General features: G+C 38.0%; 1 protein-coding gene across 5 annotated transcripts in view; it reads left to right on the top strand.

Annotated features, from left to right (window-relative positions):
* The window catches only part of ARHGAP10 (Rho GTPase activating protein 10), a 147,291-nt gene that overhangs the window by 94,207 nt on the left and 29,403 nt on the right, over positions 1-23,681 (top strand). For all 5 annotated transcript variants that reach the window (XM_065633193.1, XM_065633198.1, XM_065633194.1 and 2 more), the window contains one exon: positions 12,544-12,694. In XM_065633193.1, coding sequence (XP_065489265.1) covers positions 12,544-12,694 — 151 coding nt within the window. The remainder of the gene's footprint in view (positions 1-12,543; positions 12,695-23,681) is intronic.

Consider the following 23,681-nt stretch of genomic DNA (forward strand, 5'->3'; position numbering starts at 1 on the left):
GTGAGAGCTGCCAGTTACTAAGGTGACTTACTTGTACAAGGTACTGTCCAGAATATCACCGCATGTAACCTGAGCTCTGGAATTATTATTATTACTTATTTTTTTTAAAGTCCTTTACTGGTATCTTTGTTTGAATACTCCTTTGGAAGTCCTTCATGTCTAAGCTGACTTTTGGAATTGAATGTTTGAAGTACTTTGCTTCTACTGGGAAGATGGGCAGCATCTCCCTCACTCTTATTGTCAAAAAAAGTGCTTCGGAAAAATTCCAGGATGTGCTTTTTCCCCTCCTCTTTCTTAAGAACTCTGAGCATTGAAATAATTATTTCTTTTAAAGGTTAACAGTGTTGAAATTGGCTAAGTCAAGTCTTATCTACTTTAAATAATATCTAAAGTTTTTTTTGACAATATGATTACACTGCCTCCTTGAATGATACAGGCTGGGCAAAGCTTCTGTTGGCACAGCTGTATACACACAGAGGGTTTTGTTGGTGGAGTTGACTTAGGGTGTAATGCTGCCCTCACGCACTGAGCAGATACAGTGTTGTTCTGTTGGAAAAGTACTGTGCTGTAGCTGTGGCTTGAGTTCTAAGGGATAAATATTCTGAGAGTTGTAAGCCATGTTATTCATTTTGGACCTTATAAATGAAGGTAAACCTTGCCATAAACTCATGATTTTAAAGCTATTGCAGTGACCACACAAATTTAAGAAATCGAAGAGAGTGAGCAGAGATGGGGTGTTTTAACAGCATATGGAGGCTGAGTTATGCATATTCAAATCACTGTATCACCACAAATTAGCATCATCTTATTCTTATGCCAGCTCGGTCATGTGTCTTTAAAAACTGGACATCAATTACATGTTTGAAACATAAGTTGAAGTGGCTTTTCTTGCTCCTCTGAAAATGTGGAGAAGCAGGGAATGGAAAGTACATCAAAATGATACTGCATAGTTTTCCATAATTCCTTGGGTTTATGCCTTCTTTAGAAGTAGAAGGCTATAATTTTTTAAAGCGATTTCTGTCATTTCACTGTCATTTCTAACAGTGAACTTGCCATCAGTGGTCTGCCTGCAGAAACCTCTCTCCCACGCTAGAGCTGCTTCCAAGATACAAGGAAGCCCCAAGTGTGACCTTTGTGTATTTATAGCAAAGGCAATGGAGAGAAGTGTGTTAAGGCATTACAAAGATTTTATAGTCAAATTGAATATATTGCTTTTTTACAAGTAAGCTGCCTTCATTTAGGGTAGACCAAGGACATACTTTTAATGGTAAACAGGCTTATTGTCAGTCTAATGTTTATTTTATGTTGTTGTTTTGAATTTCTATGCATTTCAGAGTTTCTAAGAGTCTTGTGTTACATATTTTTATTTATAGCCCTGGTGAATTCCTAGGAAAAGTCACCAGCTGTGGGTTAAAATACTTCCAGATATTTTATTCAGCCACTACTCTGCCTCTGCTAATTTTTAGAAGCTTCTGCAAATAGAAGCAAAATTTGGAATTGTAGAAGAGTGGTGGAGTCAAGACAGAGGTACACTGACACAAACAAACTTGAAGCAATACTTCACACTTCATGCATGTGTAATTGATGGCTCTGGCAGACTGCAAAGAGGCGTTTCTTTTCCCTGTAGAAAATGAAATGACTAACAAACTTCCAAACTGTAGAAGCAATAGCCATCAACATTTCTGGTTTCAATACAGTAACTTGGTAGGCAAAATGGTAAAAAATTGTTATGATTCCTCAAATATTTTAAAATTCCATCAACATTCATTATGTGTGGAGAACTTTATTGAAGGAGATCCACAATTCATTTTTAGGAGGAGACATAATTAATTGGGCTACTAGCTTTGAAATCCTGGTGCAGTCATTTCACTATCATCACTCTACTGAATCCTAATTAGAGAATTACTGTGCAATTTATGTGTGGAAACCTGGATGTGGAGACTCGTCCTGAGTGATGAATATCATGCTTGGATGCTTGGTGCATAACTGTGGGGTTTTTTTGCCTTTTTTTAAAGCTTTGCTGATATGTATATTTATTTCCCGCTAGCTAGAAACCAGTCAGTATCACTTTCACCTTGTATACAGGTTGCATACATACCTCTAAACCATGGCTGTGAACGAATTATAGTAGGTTGAGGAGGGGATGTTTCGCAAAATCAAACCAATGCTGAGAATTGAATGCTGGTAGCTGGGCTGTACAGACTGACATGTCACTTAACTGGCATTATAATTGCACAATGATTAAGACTAGAAGGAGGATGGAAGAACATTAAGGAAATAAAAGTTTAGCTTTTGCTCTTGTCCGTTATGGATAAGTCTCTTCCAGGGAGAGTATTTCTTAGTGTCAAGTCAGAAGATGAATGAAATGAAATGAAACCTGTGAATTGTCTGGCTTCCTTCTGTCATATGGCTGCAGAGGAAGGCCAGCCAGATATGTCAGGCAAAGTAGGACCGTGTTCAGGTTTGATATTAAATGGCCTCTTTATAGTTTTGCCTGGAATTGCCATGTTTTGTGCTGACAGGGTTGTGTGTACCAGCATTCTTATTTCACTTTGCTTTGCAGGTCCTTAATGTGAGCATCATTTCACATTTGGATGGCTTGTTCCCCACTCCCTTGCCATATCTGGTTTCCCTTGATTTCCATGTCCCACATCTTTCTCTTTGCTAAAAAAGCATCAAGATATTCATGTTTGTATCTCATTGTGTTCATTTAGCTCTGAAGCTATACCTTCCCTTGCTGTTCCTTTTCTTGAGGTAACAAACTCAGGGGCTGACTGGAGCTGAGCTTGTACAGTGCCTGAAACAATCTTTGCTTCTCCTTTAGGTTAATTCTCTGATGATGAGTGAAAGTCAACTTGGACCCCAGAAAGTTTTGATTTCTCCTCCTCCCCCAAATGAGTTTCAAGGGTATAGATTACTTTTTCTTCCCAGGGGTTTCACAGATTGGAAATCTTGCATGTCTCAGTTCTTCTGGTCTTGCTTTCTGACTTGCGGTGAGGAAGAACGGCCTTCCACTTCATGGCAGCACGAAGAGCACGCTCATGTTAGTCTTGCTGTTCATTATAATATTTTGGCATCTCATTAGAATGAATGTCACTATTCAAAGGGCTTATTTATTTGCCATTTAGAGATGCCTTAGTGGTAATGTGAACCATTTTGGTTTCTCAATTCCCTGAACAGTATTTTAAGAGGGGGAGGAAGAAAAAGAAAAAAAAAAAAAAAGAAAAACAGAATTAAAAAGAAGTCTAAGAAATGGAAGAAGATGAGGGAGGAGGTTGGAATAAAAATCTCGGTGGGACCTGGAGTGTTTAAACCATCTTATGGGGGAGGAAAGAATAGTAAGTATAAATAGCAAGATTGCAAAAACAGAAAGAAGATTAAAATTATGGTGAAAGAATATTAGAAGAAAAAAAGAGAGGGACTAGACGTAAGTCCCTTATGGAAGCTGAAAGCGAATGGGCGTGGTAAAAGATACCTTTTTTTCTAGAATTCAGACAACCTATGGGCAAAATTATCTCCAAGATGTTCATTCTGGAAAACTCAATGGTTCCTATATATAAGGCAGATACTCTTTTCACTTGTTTTCTGTATTAATCTTTTTATAAAGGGCAAAGATTTTACATACTTTAGACAAAATGCCTTTGTTTTAGCTTTCTGTTTTGTTCAAAACATTTATATGGAGAAATCTTTTTAATGAAATACAAATATTTTGCTTTTACTTTTTTTTTTTTTTTTCACTAAAACGAAGAGAAAAATTTAACGCTACCGAGCTCTTAAGCCAACATCAACTTCATGCAATAATACTTGGAAAATCTGTAGTCCTAAAACGTATTACAGTACATAATACTTGCCGTATTTGTGAGACAGAAGAAATGGAAGCAGATGAAGTCCGTTGTTCGTTTGAGAGCATGAAGTGACACAGTCAGGTGTGGCACGTCTCCATTTAGCAATCACTGGAAGTTTAAAGCAGTTCTGTTGCAGGTAAATGCTTTAGGAAACAGTGGCCCTGCCATCATCTAAACTAAGTGTATTTTTTGACAGCACAGCAGATCTTTTCAAGTCCTGGTAAAGCGACATATGAGAAATACTAAAGAGGGCTTGTTTGAGCTGTTGTGTCACTTTGCCTTTGGCTACAATGGAGGACCAAGAAGAAATGCATAGTAATTGTGGTGGTTTGCTGTGGTGCAGCAAATTGAAACCTCCTCAGGCTGAATGTTTCTCAAGTCAACAAGTCTTTGACTTGAAGGGGGAAAAAAATTACATTAAGGTATCTCCATTAAGGCAGAGTTTGTAAAGAAACACATGAGCTTCCATTCATGAAGGTATTCAGTGTATGCTTAACTTTCAGCATGTAACTAATCAGAAGTGTCATTGAAACTATTCCTGTACTTAATTCAAATTACATGCCGTAATGATTGCCTGAATGTAAAGCAGAAAGGGCAGCAGGCACAACAAAGAAATTTGTCATGTTTTCTTTTGGAAGCCACAGCAGCTCTTCTGTTCCACTGTAAGCGTGTGCAAACTCTTTAAAGTCTTTCTCTGCCCTGTGGATAGCAGAAAGCACTTCCATGTGAGACACACACACAGAGTGTGGTAAATTGACTGCAAATCTTTTTGTGGTGTTGTTTAAAAGACTGCTGTTTTCTAAATCTTAATGTAGTTTATGCATAGTAAGAAGGCTATATCAAATCTCCACTTCTGTTTGTGACTGCAGTTGATGATGTTAACAGGAACTGAAGCTGGATCAATATCTGGATTTGTATGCTGTTAGACTGCTTCAGAAGAAACAAAACGTACTATGAATAACCATATTAGATTAAAAAAGAAAATCAAAACAAAAGTTGTGCTCTCAGGCACGGGAAGTGTTCTGCTGAGGTGCTACACTACAAATACGTGGCATGTACAAATAATATGGACACAGACTTCGGCCTTCTTGGTTTGACTGTGTTATGTCCAGTTAATTTTGGGAAACTTCTCATGCAATTTCTGAGTGATACAGATCTCATCTTTAACTGCCCACAGGCAGCATTCCTAAGTAAGTGAACAGAAATGATGAGTGGAATTCAGTTGACTAATACACGCTTCAGTCTTTATAGTCAGGGTGCTGTGCTTGCATGTTTGGAGGAGAAGGCAAAGGAGAAGTCCTTATGGAGAATGCTAAAATGGATGTTTAGTGAAATTTTGTTAGTCAAAATATTCTATGAAATTATGCAGGAGCATTGGGGAAGGGGAAAGTTGTTGTACTCCTGAAGAGTTTAATAAGTAAATTCTTACGCAGAAGCTGTGTGACATAAGAATAATACTTTATTGCAACTTTCAGTGGTGGAGGTATTGAATTTACAAACTTTTTTTTTCTTTATATTGGGTAAACTGACCTGAATGCCATCCTGTCTGATCAACGCTAACGGATAATAGTGCAATGTGTGCTTGTGTTTTTGTATGTACTCTTCACAATTCTAGTAAGCTTTTCCTTGCCAGAGAGGTTAGTGTATTTTAAATCACTGAATAGATTTTTGAATAAACAAGATGTGGCAATCAGCTGGTAATTCTTTATTTCCAGTATTTTTGTTTGCGTGCCATTTACACTAATGAAGCATAAATACTTCATTACAGTGAGTGCTGGACACACAAATGAAAAATATATTCTTTACCTCCAAGGACCTTACAGTCATAAGGTAAGAAATGCATTTTAACAAAAACAAAGAGCAGAGAATGTTGTGTAAAGCAAGGATTACATAAATCCTTGTAATGGCAGCAGGCAAATTTGTGGAGAAGAAAATACCGGCAAGGCTGTGTGGTTGGCTACAGTTGAAACTGTCATTTGCAAAGATCTTGGTGTTTCATTCTGATGCTTTGTACGATGACAATGTGGTAGCGGGTCAAATGTAGGTTTTTGTTCTCAATATATAATTATTTGTATTCCCGTTCATAAATTTTATAGAAGGCTATGTGTGAGAGAGAGATATATATCTTTGTTTGTGTATGAATATGTATATCATGTTTACCTGTGGTGTGTTTGGCCATGGTTGTTGCTTTTATTGGTTCCTGACTTAGATTTGTAAGTGCCGCCTTTTATTTTCTCAGGACTTCTCATGCTTTTTGCAAGACAAAGTACATGCAAACATTCTCCTTTTGAATTATTTTCTGTTTTATGTTTTAGATAACTAGTTAATTGAATTGAGTTTATGTTTATGTTTTAGATAGCTAGTTAATTGGATTGAGTATTTAATATTTTAATTTAAAGGCTTTTTTGGTTGCTATTTTAAGTATTTCCTATAACTGAGATACACAAAAGTATTACGTATAACTGCAACGGGGAAGGACGACCTTTTTAAAATACTCTCCTTGATATGAGTTACAGTAGGTGAGCACAGAAGCGAATGTGAATCTGCTGTTTCTGCTGGTGTGGTGGGCAAATGTGTAGGTATTTCAAGCCTGGTGTGTTGTTAACTCTCTAATTTCCTTCAATGAATAAAACGGATTGGTTCATGGCAGTGAAGGGGCTGCTATCAAGAGTGTTCTCCTTGTGAATGGTTAAAAGGTGGAGTGAGATGTGATACAGTGGGAGCTGCAGCCTTTGTGTCGGGGTGCTACTTTTAGAAAAGCTGAGTCAACCAACTCATAATTCACAAGCGATCAAAGGATGCATGTTTTTAACCTTGGAATGTGGGGTTTTTTTCTTTTTTTCTTTCATCCTTTCACAGCTGTCCTCCAGACTGTAATGTCATGTTTTACAGGCTATATTTCGTTTCTTCATTAAAGCTCAAACATCAGCTACATGGTTTAGGTAGTTACACCACATGAGTGGCTATTAGGGTCTAGAGATACATCAGGGTTGTCTGAAAATTCCCCCATTTTTTTTTGTCACACTAGTAGTCTGTAGTTTGTCCAAAGCTCTAGTTCCTTTAGTGTTAAGAGGAGCAGAGAGCAGATATTCCAATTTTAGTGTGAGATTGAGACTCACAGTGTCCACAAAGCCCTAAAAGCAGTATGTTTACTCGGTTATGGGTAGTCAGGCTGCTAGGCAGATGGTCTCAGCAAATGATATCTTTGCAATGAAGAAAAGACTGTCTTAGATTTATTTATTTATCTCTCTATTTATTTATTTATTGTGCTTTGTGGTGCGGCTCACAGCCAAGGATATTTCCTCTCTCTAGTTTTGACTTATACCCAGTTACTTTTCAGGCTGCATCCTCAGTTGCACTGCAACTAAATAGAGTCTGCCAGGCAACATCAAAAGCATTATTGATGTTTTCTGCATGGTGGCCCTCTAGAGACTTAGTTTCAGCTATCTTTCAGTGCTTGGTTTGATTATTTTTTTTTCCAAATATAGTGATTGTGATTATTGTATAAAGGTGTTTTGTGGTTTGTAGTGGAATTCAAGACTCAAAATCCAAAGTCTCAGAAAATCTGTATCCTATACAGTCTCTTAGAAGCCAGTGCACAGCAAATCATATTTTGTAGTGTGTAGATGCTGAAGCGCAAAATTCAGGATAACTACTTCGAGGCAGGCACACCTGTACTGGAGTGGACAAGGTGGTAACCTTGGGGAGGTAAGTTATTTAAGGATTCTAATTAAGTTGTTAATTTTTATTGAAGCTTTTGTAAAGCTTTTTCAAAACTATTTAATATGATCTGTAGAAATAATCAGCACATTTTATATGCTGAACACAGACTCTACTTAAACGTCAAAAATTTCTTGTGCATCTGTTTTATATTTATTGAATATTCTTTGAGAACCAGAAGAAGAAATGGATGTTGACTAAACAATTTTCATGGAAATGCAAGGAGTACAATAGCCATAAAATGTATAAGGGCAGAGCAGTATATGTGGCCTAGGTGAATGGCATTTTCTGTTGTTCAATAAACAACAGTTGACGTGTCTGTGTGTATTTCTTTTATTTACCAACTGAAAATCAAGTACGTGTTGAAGGGAAATGACCCAAATAAAAACTGGTACTGATGTTCTTGCCTTGAGAAACAGTGTCCTCTAAAAAATATGACTAGTAGTGGAGGCTATACTGCTAGCTGAATTTCAAAGAATTCAGAATGACATTGCAGCTTCTAGCTCCCTTTGCTTTAGACAGCAACTTCTGGTACTCCACTTCTTGTTCACATATTCGAAGGAAATAGATGCATGTTCTGTGTGGTAGATGTTGTGAGAATGAATGGGGGTTTTGTCTTGCAACAAAATCATGGCACAGTTTTAAGCTGTTAATGATTTTTTATAAGTTTATCCTCATTAGCTCTATTACTAAGCTTCCAGTTTTTTCTCCCCTCTTTGTCAGCCGATTCTGTCCTTGCTGTTTGCCTCCCACTGATTTTTAGAGAAAATTTTAATTACCCCAGTGATTCAAAGCAGACAGAGATGACCTGATGTCTGGGTCTTTTCCTAAAGTGATTCCTGGCAAACATACTGAAATTCATTAATTAGTTCTGCTTGAGACCAGAAAGAACAGATCAGTATTCTCTTATAGCAGCAGAATCTAATCTACGTTTCCATGTACAGCTATACATCTAGTCATAAACTCATGGAATAGGCCTAGTTGAATCCTCCACGGGTTTTCTGAATTTCTAAAATCAGCTCTAGTAAGAGCTCAGGATCTGGAGTCCAACACTCTTGTTGCAGATTAAGGGGAATCTGGCAAAATTCCTTGGGCTGCTGCCATGTGGATCTGCTGGTAGAATACAGTATGATAATATGTTGAATTTGGCTCATTACTCTCAATAAACGCTTCCATAGAGTTTGTGGGACACAGGTTTACGAACTGGAGTGGTTCTATGTTGGGATGGCCTTGGGCTCAGTCCTCTAGACAGAGCTGTTATTAGCGTTGTATATCCAAGATGGCTTGTGGTTTGTTTTAGCCCTGTAAAATATCTATTCTGTGCTATTGCATAGAGAGAAATAGGTCAAACATACCAATGTTTTAAATCACTCGACAACAGTCTCATCTGTTTTTGTTGTAACTTTTACACTGCAGGCTTGAAGCCTGATCCACTACTTAAGTCAGTGCGCACCTTTAAATTCTGCTTTCACGTAAGATGAGACCTAAGCAACCATCTAAACTACTGGACTAACTGGGATCAGAGTGACTAAACATTAGATTTGTTGCTTGATAAGATTTTGAGTGCTACATGTGTTAGTCTTCTCCCATATGTAAATTGTTTCACTTAGCTTCTGAGTTTGCCCCCAAGTAGGTCAGTAGCAGGATGCCAATGCTTTCGAGAACTAAATTGTAGAGAACTGATATTCTGTAAATCTAATGCAGTTTAGCCACAGTTTCAAAAACTGTACAATGCTGTATGTGACTGTGAAGTCCTCAACTAACCTTTGAGGTTGGCTGAGTACATTTCTATTGCTTCTTGAGTGAGGTAATTCAATGAGCAGTCTTCATTCTTGTCTTTATACAGGCATTAGTCTAAGCTGCAGTAACTTCTGCAATCGAGATGAGTGATGGTGGTAGATGTGACTTTTACTTGAAGGGAGGCTTTTTTGGAGTAGCAAAGAAATCTTCTATTAAATAGCATGTTCCAGTCCTGTTTTCCCATGGGAGGGTTTCCATCCGATTGGATACATGCAGCTGCCCTGCAGTGCATCTGAGAGCAACAGCTTGCAGTGCAAGAAGGTATTCTGAAACTTAGTCAGGTGTTGTCCATACTGTTGTGCAAGTTAGTATGGAACTTAGGCTGACAGCCATCAGCCTAGAGCTGCTACTGGGTAGCGCTGAGCAGTGCTGTTGGGAAACATTGATGCAGAGCTCTGCCAGTAACAAAAATTAAAAGTAGCAGTGGTATGCTTATCCTGGCAGTGAAAGAGAGGAGTTAGTACCTGTAACTTTTGTTTTATTAGGGGAGAGAGAACTATTCTGGGGAGCTTGTGACTACCTGCTAGTGGTATCACTGAAGTTAGCTAGCATGTGCTGGACTGCTGCTGTTTGAAGTGTGACTTCATGGCTTTCTTGTTATTTCTCCTGTTTATTGTATGGGGTTTTTTTTCCCCATAAAATGGGACAAACCACCAGCCTTTTTTTTTTTTTTTTGCTTTCACATCACATAGCTACTTACAATTAGAAATCTACTTGCATTCATTACCTGTTTCCAGGTAATTATCCTTTTGCCTGTCTGGTACTGAGTATCATTGAGTAAGGATCGCCTTTATGGTTTTCTTGATTATGTTTTTCTTTTGTGACTCTTAGTTTCTCATCTTAGTAGTCTTAGAAGAGGGTATTGAAGGATTTGTGAGAGACAAGGAAAAAACTTTACTGCAACCTAGATGCAAGTCACCTAAATGCATACAGGAAAGCTCCTGGGGAAAACTTGTTCTTCTCACCATCATTAATTTCAGAGGAGATGCATGGATAAGGCTGTACAAATAAACACAGCTGCGGAATGTGACACAGTAAACAAAATGCTGAAACCTCTTGGCAGAGAGTTATTTACCAGAGAGCCCAAATGCAACACTTAGTCCATGGAAAAGATGGCATTTAAAGTTTTGGTACTTTTCATTTTTTCAGGAGCAAATATTTATCCCTAAAACTGCTCCATCTGGCCTTGTATTTACACATAAGGGGGCACTGTGGTACTGTTAGCCAAGTGCCATGTAGGTGCACATTAGATTTCATTATTATAAATTGCATCATGTTTTAAGAAATGGCTTTGGCACTCTGAGTGCAATTCGAGCTTTGTCACTGTCTGAGAGTGCTGCCGTGTCTGTACTGGGGAGAACCAGGCTGGACATATTTCCTTTCTTATTTATAAACGTGCAGTTTTTAGAGAGTTCCTTGCACTATTTTGGTGCTCTCTCATAATCCCTTGTTCATAGGCATATGAAGGAGTGGGAGCCCGTTTTCTTAACACTGGTGTGGGGAAGTTCAAATTACATCCTTTTACCTCCTCCATGGTAACATGCACTTATTGGGAAGGAAGGTAATGTAATATTTCTACTGGAGCTTTCCTTTGCACACCAGATATAGGCTTCCAGCCCACTGCTGACCAGTTTTGGCAATATTATCATTCATTCACTGTTTCCATGGAAAATGGTGTTTCAGGTTATTTTGTACCAGCACAGTCTTCTACCTGCTAGTATGAGAGTGATGATTAAGTGGCTATAAACCAGTGTAGATGTGGGTTCTTGGGTCATCTGATTCCTACATGTGTTAATGTTTGGGGTTAACAGGCTAGGGTACGATGGCATGTAGAGTTTCCTATACTTTTAACGTGATGTCTTGAGTGCCTTACCACAGGATACTTATGGCATTTTTCTCACCTGTAGAGTAGCCTGGTTGGCTTTTAGCTTCATGCTGCATCTGATATGTGTTGTAACGATCTAAAAATGTATTATCTGTGGCATCTCTTTATACCTTCTGCATGAATTTCTTCTTCATAAGCGGCTTCTCCTTCAGTGATTCATTACTAGTGTCCTCTTTATAATATTTCCTATACAGATACCTGGCAATGTAAAGTTGCAGAGTAAAAGAACACCATATACTGTTTCATTATGTCTGTTATATTATTACTGTAAGGTGCTGTACAGACGCAGGGCATTTCTTGTACAGCTGCTGTTTTTGTTCTTCTTTATCTACTGGTTTCTCTGATGAAATACATCTTGAACTAATTTGTTCATGTGAATCTGCCACTATCACTTGGAAAAGGCTGTTGTTAAATTGTACATCAGCATACTGATGATTTTCTAGAAGTAAATCGGCATAATTAGACTGCACCCCGTATGTGACAGTTAAAGTAGAAATGCTATCTGGTTGAACAAATCTCCATTGCTGGTTAAGCCAGAGAGAAATGACATGGTATTTTGTATGGAGTAAGGCTAATGATCATGACTCAAAAGATAAAATGATGACAAGAAGTGCAATTGTTTTATATGCGTCTTTGTGAATATCATCATTTAATATAAATGTGACTCAATATGCAATAAGAACTAGAAAAAATTCTCATGTGGTATGTTACTATTGTATCTGTCACTAAAAACCTCTCATGTTACTATTTTATCTGTGACTAAAAACCTCTCAAAAATTTTCCCTTGCTCTTTTCAGGAGTATTTTTTTTTGTTTGCGTGGGCGTGTTTGTTTGGGGTTTTTTTTGAATTAAAATGACCAATATTATAAAGATATTACAAGTTTTGAAAATTAAAATGAGTATGTATTCTGGCAAAATTATAGGTCCTAGCTAAAGCTGTAAAACTTTTTGGTTTCTGGTTCATAAAGTTAATATCCCCCTCTTTCCCCTTCCCCTCCATCCTAGCTGGCAAGCATGGCTGCAAATATTTTGTCTTTGGATTAACTGATTTGCAGCTTGGTAATGTGTAGACAGTGCTCATGCTTATTTTAATATTCTATTTATTTATTTATTTTAAAAGCACTCATTAAAGACCCACGGCATATTCCCAAACTTGAAGGAATGGATTTTTGGCTCCTGCCTTCTTTGAACGAAATCCAAAACAAATGTTGTTTGATAATGGTTTGCAGTTGCATATTACACAGGTTGCTCTTTGTGATAAATAATTAACACCCTTTGTGTTCTTGATTGCAGATTTTCAAAACCCTGCCTGATGCCACTTTCCCCGAGCCAATCTCTATGTCAGTATCTCCTCCAAATGCCCCACCAAGGCAATCACGAAGACAAGGACAACGTATCAAGAGGCCTCTGGCTGTGTACAATCTCTGTCTTGAGCTGGATGATGGTAAGATGTTACTGATAATTTTGGTCTTTGCAGCAGATGGGCTGTGTGTCCTATCATCAGTAAGTGTTTTCATTTCATGTTTCATTTGTATATGTGTGTACATGCAACTGCATGCTTGTTTAATTGCTTTGGAACGTGGAAAGAAGCAAGGAGAGTTGAGAAAGCAGAGGATAGAGAGTATTGTCTTGTGACATATATTTAAAAGTAGGACAAACTGTCTTAAATATGCTTTTCCCCTCTAAAAAAGAAGCAGCTCCTGTTTCTGTGGGGAAATGTCTTTGACCTCTGCTCAAGATCTCACAACCATAAGATAAATGGAGAAAGAACTAAAATTAAAGCAAAACTTTTACGAGAAGAGCTAATGCACTCTATAGTTAAATTCATCTGGATTAGAGGCTCAGGTCACCAGTGCACTGGAGAATACTTCAGTTGAATCTTTAATACCTTGATGTAACTAGCAGTAAAAACTTGTCAATTTGTCTTACTGTTGAAAAGCAATGAAAAAAAACCCTTGCTTTTCTATGGAGTTTATAGTAGCAAAATACAGTAGCAAAAAAGGGTGTATAACATCTTATATACTCTGACTGTTGGCCAGAAACATAACCATTTTCCTTGAAATGTCATTGCTTGGGGGTACGTATAGTACTGAGAAGACAAGTCAGGGCTCATTCTGTGTTACAGATTTTCTCCACCCTATTCTCTTTCTCCCTCCTAATGTTGTTAGTCAATTGTCTTTTCACATGAAGAATCATCGGATCAGGGTCTAAACCTCAGTTATCAGCAAGTCAAAATAAACAGGAAGATTTTGACCTCATGTAGTATGAGATTTGCTGATGAACTGTCATTAAATCAGTGGTCAATGGTGGTTGATTTCTTAAGGAAAGAGCATGAATATAGTACCTACAACAGCTGTAAGTGCAGGTTTGAGAAATAAACTCAGGGCTGTTTATTGTCTTAAAGCCAGTTTTACAAAGAATCTGCAAGAAATTCAGCATGCCTGCCATCAGGTTTAATTCACCAGAGAGAGACATAATCTCTGTGCCTTTCTTTTCTTGCATCAAATATGAAACTAAGTGCCATGACTAGAAGGTATTTAAGGTACATCTACTTAAAAAGCTTAAGCTGTGTTAATTGGAATAATATGTTACCAAAGCTAAGAAGGCTCTTGAGCTAGATCTGGAATAATAAATTTATCCTCATTTGAAAAACAAAACAAAACTGAAGCAACTCACAGAGTTGTTTACATCTAATTTTGAATGTGAATCCCAGCAGGTCACAAGAAGTACCACAACTTCTCCAATTCCATACTGCAAAGTGTGCACTGAAGACCTGACTTTGACCCTAACACTGTAGACAGAAAGTATTTGATGGATTGTTTTTATTTATCCAAAAATACAGTGTTACTGTTAAAAACTTATATAGGTGTTCAATTTCTCCTAAATACAGTCCATATTTTTGTCTAATTTGGACATCTCAACAAAGAGCAGAACTGGGATTGTTAAAGGCTGTAGTTGTTATATATAATACAAAAATTCAGTACTTGTCTGGGAATTCTGGTGTGGTACATTGCAGAATAATCTAGTATGTTATTATCATGGTAGAACTGTGATGAAGGCTGAATTGCTGCAGTTGAAGACATAGTTCCAGGATGGATGGCACTGAGTTTCAGTGGTATCTGAAAATAATATTTCCCCTTGTAACTTCTGAAAAATATATCCTCTGATACTGAAGGTAGCAGTATTCTCAATTTGTTGTTGCTAGTAACTGGCTGGTGGTAGGTCCTGACTACATGCTGATGTTTATTTTATTTGTGTTTGGCTAGATAGTTATGTCAGGCAGGTTGTCAGTAGTTGGTACAATGGTTGGTTGGCAGGTGCACAGTATACCTGGCAGTACAGTACCTTGAGCATCATTGTGTTACCTGAGGAACTGCACCAATTAATACAGGATGCATTAATCAGCTAGACTGATTAATTATCTAGTCCCTCACTATAGCTCAGTGCCTCTAAATGCGCGCCATGGCCTTGGGTTACTTTGTTCTTTGGAAGGGTGGGTGGGAAGGAATAAAAGTGAGCCCGGGCTTCGTTCCATATTTACCTAGTTTCTTGGCTAACAAATGCATGTTTTATAACTGCTTTCTGGAAGATTTTATCCTGTGTGTGTTTTTAACAGGAAATTAAACATTAAACCCCCTCCCTCCCCCCTCGTTATTCACAATGGCATGAGTTAAGCACCAGGCATAAGCCAGTGTTTTGTATTTCCTGGATATGGCAAAATTATCATAATCTTGTTTTAAAGTAAATAACTGATACATATTTATACATAAATATATTTGTAGACAAATATATCTCTAAGGTTATTGTAATTAAATATGAATATTTTCTATGCCTTGAAACTAGAAGTATGTTGCAGACAAAATCTCTCTGTGCTGGAAAACTTCTTCAGTGTTTTTCTTTTAGGATTGTTATGCAAACCAGGAAATTGTTAGAAAAGCGGAAACAAGTCTTTAACTATCAGCTGCTCCAGGGAGTTAACAGGCTTCAGAATCCACTGCTTGAATTGGAAATGCAGGGTTTGGGCCAGCTTTTCTTTTTAAAAGCACGTTTGCTCTTGGGAAGCTCCTTGACTGCACACAAAATACATGCAGCAACCACCCAGAAAGGGCTGTGACATAAATATTGATAGATATAATAGCTGAAGAACACACACTATGTTTGATAAAAATCTTTATTTTGCCTTCTAGTAATTAGCTGTACTTACTTCTAATAGTGCATAGATTTTCCTTGTATGTGGCAATTAGGTGATTAAAACTATTTGCAAACAATTCAAGTATTATATTTACTACTGTAAGGATCTTCATTTCCTGAAAGGCAAAATTAAGTCACAGATTATACTGTTTTTCTCTCAACTTCTTTCCTCTGTGGTAAGCCAGTTACTAAATTTTCACTCTGAAGTTTTTCAGCATCTCAGTGTCTGAAGTAGAACCAGATTTAATGAGGAACTCTGAGCTGCTTTTGTAAGTGGCCGAACCCTGAAGTTCTTGTTTCAGCAAAATGCAGATTTGTCTCAGATTTACGTTGGGATCATTTCCAGAGTTTTCTTGACTTCTAAAATGAAGACATGGGATTTGGGCATATTTTTTTTTCTTTCTACTACCTGAATGAATTTTAGGGTGAATTAAGTAGCATTGCAGAAACTCCTGTGGCTTACAGTCTCAGCTATGTACGAACAACTTTGCATTCTTCCTCTGTCTCTCTATGCAGAGAGAAGGACTGTTACTTAGAACAGGGAGTTGTTTATTCTGTTCTTCTAAAAATGTCATTGCGTCTTTATTTTCCATTTGGACAGTCAGTATGTATCAAAGAGCTCTGTTTATATTTCTTCTTGAGGGCAATGCAGAGTTACACTTTTGTTCCCTTCCAATTTTATTTTAATTTTTATATAATTTTCCCTTAGCAAAACAGACAGTTTTTTGTTTTGTTTTGTTTAATCTTTTTCTGTACCACAAATTATTAAGTTATTTTGCAGGGCTACTACAGCAACGTGGCAAGAAAAGTCCTGTTTAAGGTAGGCGGTATAATGCAGTCCGAGATGAACAAAGTCAGCATGAGTTGCATAAATCACACCTGGAGTGAAGAAATGTGTCTTGCTTGGCAATTTATCCAACTACATAATAACCTGTTTTCTAAACAAACCAAAATACACTTCTTAAGCTGAAGTGCTTGCTGATGCCTTATTCTTTTTGAATACACCCTAGGTGTTAAAATTTCTCGTTGGCACATACATGGACACAATACACCGGTTTCAAATAGAGGGCTTCTTTGTTTTTTTTTTTTTTTAACGCGTTTGTCTTCTACTGCCGTACTGAGGAACTCGGGAGGCATGTCGGGCGTTTGTGATAGCTTTCTGCTGTAAACTGAAGATTATAGTGCTTTGGAAAACAAATTGTTGTGTAGAATTCTAAAATAAAAACAACTCAGAACTGATGCATAATGCTTTAAAACTTCGTGCTAACTTGTATTACCCCCTGTAGTGTTTAGGGAAGCCAAAATATGATGGTGTCGTAATATTAGATAGGAGTAGGTCTTTTTGATTTTATTTTTGTGGGAATTGGAGTGAGATAGTGTCTTAAACTGAGTGATAAATTAATTTGCATGAACTACTATGGCATTCAATTAAATCACTTCATCAAAGTAAAATGTGATACATGTAATGGTTGCATAGCTTCCGTGTAGTATTCCTTCTCCCTCCTCCTCCCATCCCTTCCTGCCCCAAACAAATAAGTAGAAAACCATAAACTTTATTTGGAATTACTGAACATAAACCTAGATGTTGAGGAAGCCTTGGATTTATAATGAGACTGGTCTTTGGGGTTGTAACAGCTCAGAGCTGCAAGGTTGCAGGTGTGAAACCTGGCCTTGAACTCCTTCTATTTCTGAATCTGCTGCTTGGAAGTGTTTCTGTAACCTGGCACATGTGGGGGAAATGGAAAGAAAAGCAGCTACATAGCCATATCAACAAGCCAGAAGGGCTTGCAACACTTGCTTACAAAGCTATTGTTAACAGCTGAGCAGAACACACAGGCTGTTAGAAAATAGGTGCACCAATATTAGATGTAAGGGGAAGAGCAGGATGATTGCTCTTTGCCATGTAAAATTTAAGGTAGTTTATATTTCACCTTGCTGCAAGAATAGTTCCTGCAATTCTACATGATCTGTCACAGCTTTTTCCACCTTACGGCTCTGAGTAGGATGGGTGCTGTACAAAGTAAAAGTTGTTTGAGCTATTGCCAGTAAAGGTGAAGCTTTTTCTTACGTAATGGTGGGTATGTACAGGGTCCCAGTTGCCTGTCAGAAAATCAACTTCTGCTTGGAAAACTTTGGGTTCCTACAAGGTACCTGTTTTCTTGGAGGTATGGAATAATTTTGGTCCATGCTTTGTATACACAATAGACATTGTTTTGCCATTGTAATACCTACGAGTAATCTACTTGCTACAGCCAACTTGCTGCACAGTTATCTGAAAGCAAATTTAGTTGTCATAATGTAGTAGACATCTCCTAACTTCTACTTCTTTTCAAAAGACGTGTCAAATCTTTGCAGTTGGTGTGAGAATTGCCTTAGTATTATCACCAGTGCTTGTCCACTTTCAGTATATGAAATTTAGAGCTTGTAGAAATGTTCAAAATAAACACTTGCACATGTGCACACACATGCACCAAAGGTGTAGGTAAGGGGAATATGAATAGACTTAGAACAAAAATCTGAATTTAAAGAAGGAATGGGGAGTTCAGGAGAAAGGGTCAGTCTTTCCTTAAGGCCAGGCACTATTAAAAATCTCTGATCTCCTGTAGCAATCCTTCATCTTTTTAATTCTCTACCTTCTGCACACAGACATGCAAGGGCACATAATACTGTAAGAAGGCCAATTTGGCATGCTAAAAGCCATTAATCCCAGACATGGAAGTCACTGACGTATCTTTGCTACGTGCCAGCTGTGCTGTGGCCAACCTCTGTTGGTTGAAAGTAGATGCTCTCACCTAGCACACAAGAGTGTAAGCAGAATGAAGACGTGAAGCTGTTCTACTTTTCAGCTTCCTATGGATGAGAGTGCATTTCACTGAATGAGGTGTTTCCTCACACAGGGTGCTCATTTCCCATCACTGGTGACAAGGGTAGAGGAGAAGGTCTTGGAGGGGAAGTGAAGAACTTTCCAAAAGTTTGATATGCGAGTTAGGAAATATGATTCTTCTTCCTGTTTTGCTCCCACTCTGTCAGTGGTTTTCGTTCGGTCAGAAAAAAAAAAAGTATTCTTTTTCTTTCTTTAGCTTCTGGAAGTCTTTGTCCTGTTTGCTCTTCTTTTTCTCTTTTATTTTCTGTTTTCTTCTCTTGAAACTTGCACTTAAACAATGCAAGGTGAATTATGTTAGTACCCCTTCTTTCCTTCCTGCCTGTACTTGCAACATACTGAACCAACAGAGAGATTGAAGGAGTACTTACGGGGATATCATGGAGAAGCAATAGCGGTGGGACTAGCATGGCTAGGATTGCAGTCTTATCTTAAGGCTACTTGATTGGGGCCAAGCAAATTAGCCTTGGAGATCAGGTTAGTGGGAATCTGCAAGCAAGAAGATGCATGATATGTGGCAGGTTTGGTTATACCGCTGAGCCGAGTGCATTTCTGTTGTTCTGTAACGGATGTAAATTCACTGAGAAGTGTGTTCACTTCTGTTTCCCCGGCCATTAGCGCTGCCTGGTGCTGCCTGTGTGCTGCACAGCCTCCTGGATCTATCTTCACAACCTCCCATCCACAGTGCAGCTGAGTCCAACCCTGAGCCTCCTCCAGATGTGTGAAATAAAAAAAAAAAAAAAAAAGAAAGAAAAGAAAAGAAAAAAAAAGATATGCATATATAAATTGCACTTGCAGACATCTAAGCCTGGAATATCAGAGGCATGGAAGAAAATGTTGATCTAACTACGCTGAGGTAGGAAAATCTGTTTTCCTAATTGCTGCCTTTTAAATTAATCAGCTAGGAGATTAGGAGGTTCCTCAACAAACGTGTCACCTGAATGTTCAGTTAAAAGAGCTGATAAAACTTCCTTAAGGGCCATAGGCATCCTGCTTCATCCCTCCCTCTGTTGAAGTCACTGTTATGGCAACAGGAGAGAGGTGGACAAAATGAGGAAGGGGGCAGAGCCAAGTGTCACCAGTGTACTGAAAATGTTTCAGAGTGGCTTTCTTATGAGAGACCTGTCACATACACAATGTGAGAGCAATCAGTCTTTGTTGCTATCTGGGTACCACCATGGATTGTGGAATTATTGGTAAGAAACTTCTCTTAAAAAGTCATGGGAAGGAATTGCAAGTGAAGTAAGCTAAATAGCAAAATAAGAGGAGAAAGCAGCATGATAGGAGATGACTTTTCAAACACCTTACCTTTTGAGGGTGGAAGGACTCTTACAAAGACATTTTCCAGCTAATCAGCAGCTGAATTGCCAACACAATGGAAAAGGAAGCATGGAAGAATATTTTCTTGAGTTTTGGAGTCTTTGATGCCATTTGTGACTTGCTTTGGTTTTCCACAGTTCTCATTCTCTTTGATTAGACTAGAGCTGTTCTATTGGTAGGTTTCAATATAGATCTAGTCCATAGGTAGATGTTACCTGGACATACGGAAACCCCAAACATTCAGTGCTACCAAAAACCTATGAAAGCTGTGGGACAATCCATTTATCTTACAATACGTCAGAGTTTTCAGGAAGTAGCTTCAGTTCATTGCTGCATTTTTCAGCCATGCAATTCATGTCTGGCATCTGGCCAGCCTGGTAAGGTTGGAGGTCATGTGTGGTTTCCTGCCAAGCAAGCTCTGGTAAAAAATGAGTAATCTTTGGGTTTAGATACTGCTCTTGTAATCATAGTATACACAAATCAAAAGAGGAACTCCTCTGCATGCTTGTATCTGATTTCTGTTGTGTTTCAAAATTTAATTATGTGATATAAATTAACACCCCAACCTTGTATCCATGACTCCGTCTTGAACTGTTTTTCTACAGCTTGAAGAATAAACTGGCATTATTTACATATTTTAGTTTTAGCTTGCTTAGCAAAAGGCTTACCTTCAATTCTGTGTGTCTTTGGGATTGTATTGAAGTAAAGAAGCAATCCAAGCAATATTTCTCCTGAATTTCGAGAGAGGACCTGCAGTGATGGAGATATTTATTGAAAGTAATTGCTGAATATCTAGAAAGATGCTTGTAAGAAATTGAACTTTTTATTTTAGAAATAAACAAAAAAGTATCAAAAGGGATGAGGGCAGGGGAACGGTCCCAAAACCCCCACTTGCCCCTAACTAACTTGCAGATTAGCACATTTCCTTCCCTTTCCTAGCCCCAACTCAGACACCCACCTTTCTGGCTACAATTCTTGGCTTGCATCAACCAGTCTTAAGGCAAATTCTGTCTAGTGCAGCTTCCTCCTTCTCCTGACGTATCTGAATCATTGTGGAGTTGGGAAAAACAGTCTTTCTACAGGAAAGCTACTTTGTGCCTAAGATCCACGTGCTTGTACATGCATACATTTGAAAAAATATATAAAAGTTGGCCTTTATCTAGGAAAAATCTGTAGTCAGCTATAATGGTTGCGTTAATTATTTTGTCTGAGAGAAAAAAATACCTGGCATAGAGATGTAATTCTTACTGCATGCGTTTTGAAAGATAGCAGGAAACTGATAGATATGTGGGCTGTCTGCTGTCCATTTGCTGCATGGAAGCTCTGTTGGTTTTAGGGTGTATGAGTCTACTGATGTCTAAATTTAAGGAAGGACTAATGGCGTACTAAGACAGTACTGCAGCGTATAAGATTTGCAACACAATGAGGATAATGGATACTTTTTGATAATGAAATGCGGTAATGTAGAGCTATTTTTCTAAGTATTTATGGGAATCTGACCTCCAAAATACCCATTATTCAGGAACACTGAAATAAGTGTCTTAGTTTTAGCATTCTCTATGATTATTTTTAACCAAATAATGCATCATTATTAGCTTGCTTTGATGTGTTTTCACCTTAGTTTGGAAACTTATGTGTTTAAGTAGCACAATTTCATAGTCTGGAGGCAAGTAATAAACAATTCTGTTGACTGATTTCAGTGGTGCGATAAACAAAAGTACCCAATTTCCTCAGAAACAGATGACTTCATTAATTCAGAAAACTTTATAAATTTGGAGAAGCAGAAGAATGAGTTCACCTGGTGCCTGGCATGATTACTGGTGATTTGCACTCTGAATAGTGACAAAGGTTGCAGCCCTGCATCCAGAAAAGACTTCTTGACTGCAGAGTCCTCTGATTGCTCTGGTTATCACATACGGCTTTCTCCACTACAGTTACTTCTCACTTTCCAGGAATGGCTGAATCTTTTCTGGAGTGAGTATTCCTGTAGGCACAGGAAGATGCAAATACTTTGCTCATGTGAGTTAGTGACATCTTTTCTACGGGTTTGGCTGATTAAGGGGATTAACTGTTTCCTTTCCTTTTAGTTAAGATGCACTGATTCAGGACAAATTCCCTCTTGATTTCTGTTATAAATATGATGTGAATATTCTGGTTCTCAGTACCAAGTAATTTGTTTTGAGTTCCGTTGCCATTGTAACCTAACTGGATTCCTCATGTCAATAATTTAAATCATATTGGAATTCTTAGAGCATCTTCTAAAGAAGATAAGGTTATTTTTTTCATAATATAATGTCTGACTTTTTAAAGTAATCGGTAATTTGTATCATGGTATCACTTCAGGTTTTTAACTGAGACAACTAATCTTCAGTTATGTTTTCATGCCTGTTTTTTCTGTGGATGCTGAAGCTCTGGTATATGGAACTAAATTCTTGCTTGGCAGAGGATATTTAGGATACTCATATTTCCTTTCTATCCCTAATCTATGACATGCCTATTAAAATGAAAACATAGTATATACCCACAAATTAACATAAGAGCAAAGCTACTTTCTACTTGGTTAAACTTCTGTATTATTGTGGAAAGTTAGCTATTTATGGTGAACGAATGTTTGTTTTCTCAGAGCTGGATGCAGCTGTAATGCTGATGGGGGAGGATGGGTGGGTGCACAGCAGTGCAGCTGCTGCTTCTCCAGCTCATGGTGCAGAAAATGTCAGACTTGAAGGTGATATTAGGGATTTTGCAGCATCTTTAATTTACTCTCCTCTGTAATTCTCCCCATCACCCCTTGTCTATGACTAGACCTATGTGACTGTGTCAAAGTGGAATAAAACATGTCTTTTATCTTCTTATTTTGTCATGATTTGTGTATCTGATGAGCACTTAAAACATATACAACAGTTCTGTTCTGCCTGTTCTGTGTATCTCAATAGAAACTGTAGTATATTCCTCTTTTGCTCCAGAAACATTCACTTTCATAAACTGCTTTTATCCTGTCTACCCCTAAACTATACATGTTGGTTGTAATGTTGTTGTTTAAAGATTAGTCTTCCTTTTAATAGTAAAGTATGTAATTCTTTGGTTTACTTAAGCTGAAGTTGGAAGCAAACTCTGTCACTCGAGCAAGTAACATTGCGTTAGCTCTCTGGTTTTTGTTGGTTTGTTACAAATGTTTTTTCTTATTTAGAATTCTTGGAGTAAAGTAAGGATCTGCTCTTGGCACTGCCAAAGTATTTTGGTTTCTTTCAATTTCGGATGCCAACAAAAAATATTCTTAGACTAGACAGATGGAAAAAGGAGAGGAAAAAAAGGCAACTGGGAGGCATGTCATACTCAGGTAGAAGCTGGGTTCAGATTTCTGGTGTGGAGGGTCTAAGAGCCTTTACTATCTGAGGCTTATCCAGACAAAAGAGAAAAGGATTTGAGGGTTACATATATGTTAGAGGAAAGCTAAATGAGGTAAGTCTTAGTGTATATCGGTACTTTCTTACCTTGCAGGGATTTTTCATTATGAGAAAGGGTGATACGAGGCACAGAAGGGCAGGGGGAAGGAGGAAGAATATTTGGGTTAGAAACCAAATGGTACATAGTACCAGTTAGACACAACCAGTAAATGGTTAGGATGAACTTAAGCTGCTTTATTTTCTAGATAGGGCTGGTCTGAACTTTGAACAGCCATAAAAACAAAGCACGGATGTCTGCTGCAGAGGCACAGTGAAAGCTCAAAGGCCTGGATGAGTGTTGCGATTAGAACAGTGAAACAAGAAGATAATTTAGATGACAGTTTAAAAGGGTCTGAGCAGTCAAAAAATTTAAATAGTATGCAAAAGGTGGTGAGAATGTGAAACAAGTTTTAACTCTATTGAGAGTAAAATTGGATCTTAGACCTATTTGCGTAGGATGAAGAGGTGAGTTGTAGAAGCAGCTTGGTGGCAGCTCTAGAAAGACAGCCATGCTGAAGGCTGAAGGCACTCAGAGACTTCCCAAAATATAGACAAGGTGAAGAGTTGATGGATGGAATGTTGACAAAAATTTATGA

This window comes from Caloenas nicobarica, chromosome 4, assembly GCF_036013445.1.
Source record: "Caloenas nicobarica isolate bCalNic1 chromosome 4, bCalNic1.hap1, whole genome shotgun sequence".
NCBI classification, from domain to species: domain Eukaryota; kingdom Metazoa; phylum Chordata; class Aves; order Columbiformes; family Columbidae; genus Caloenas; species Caloenas nicobarica.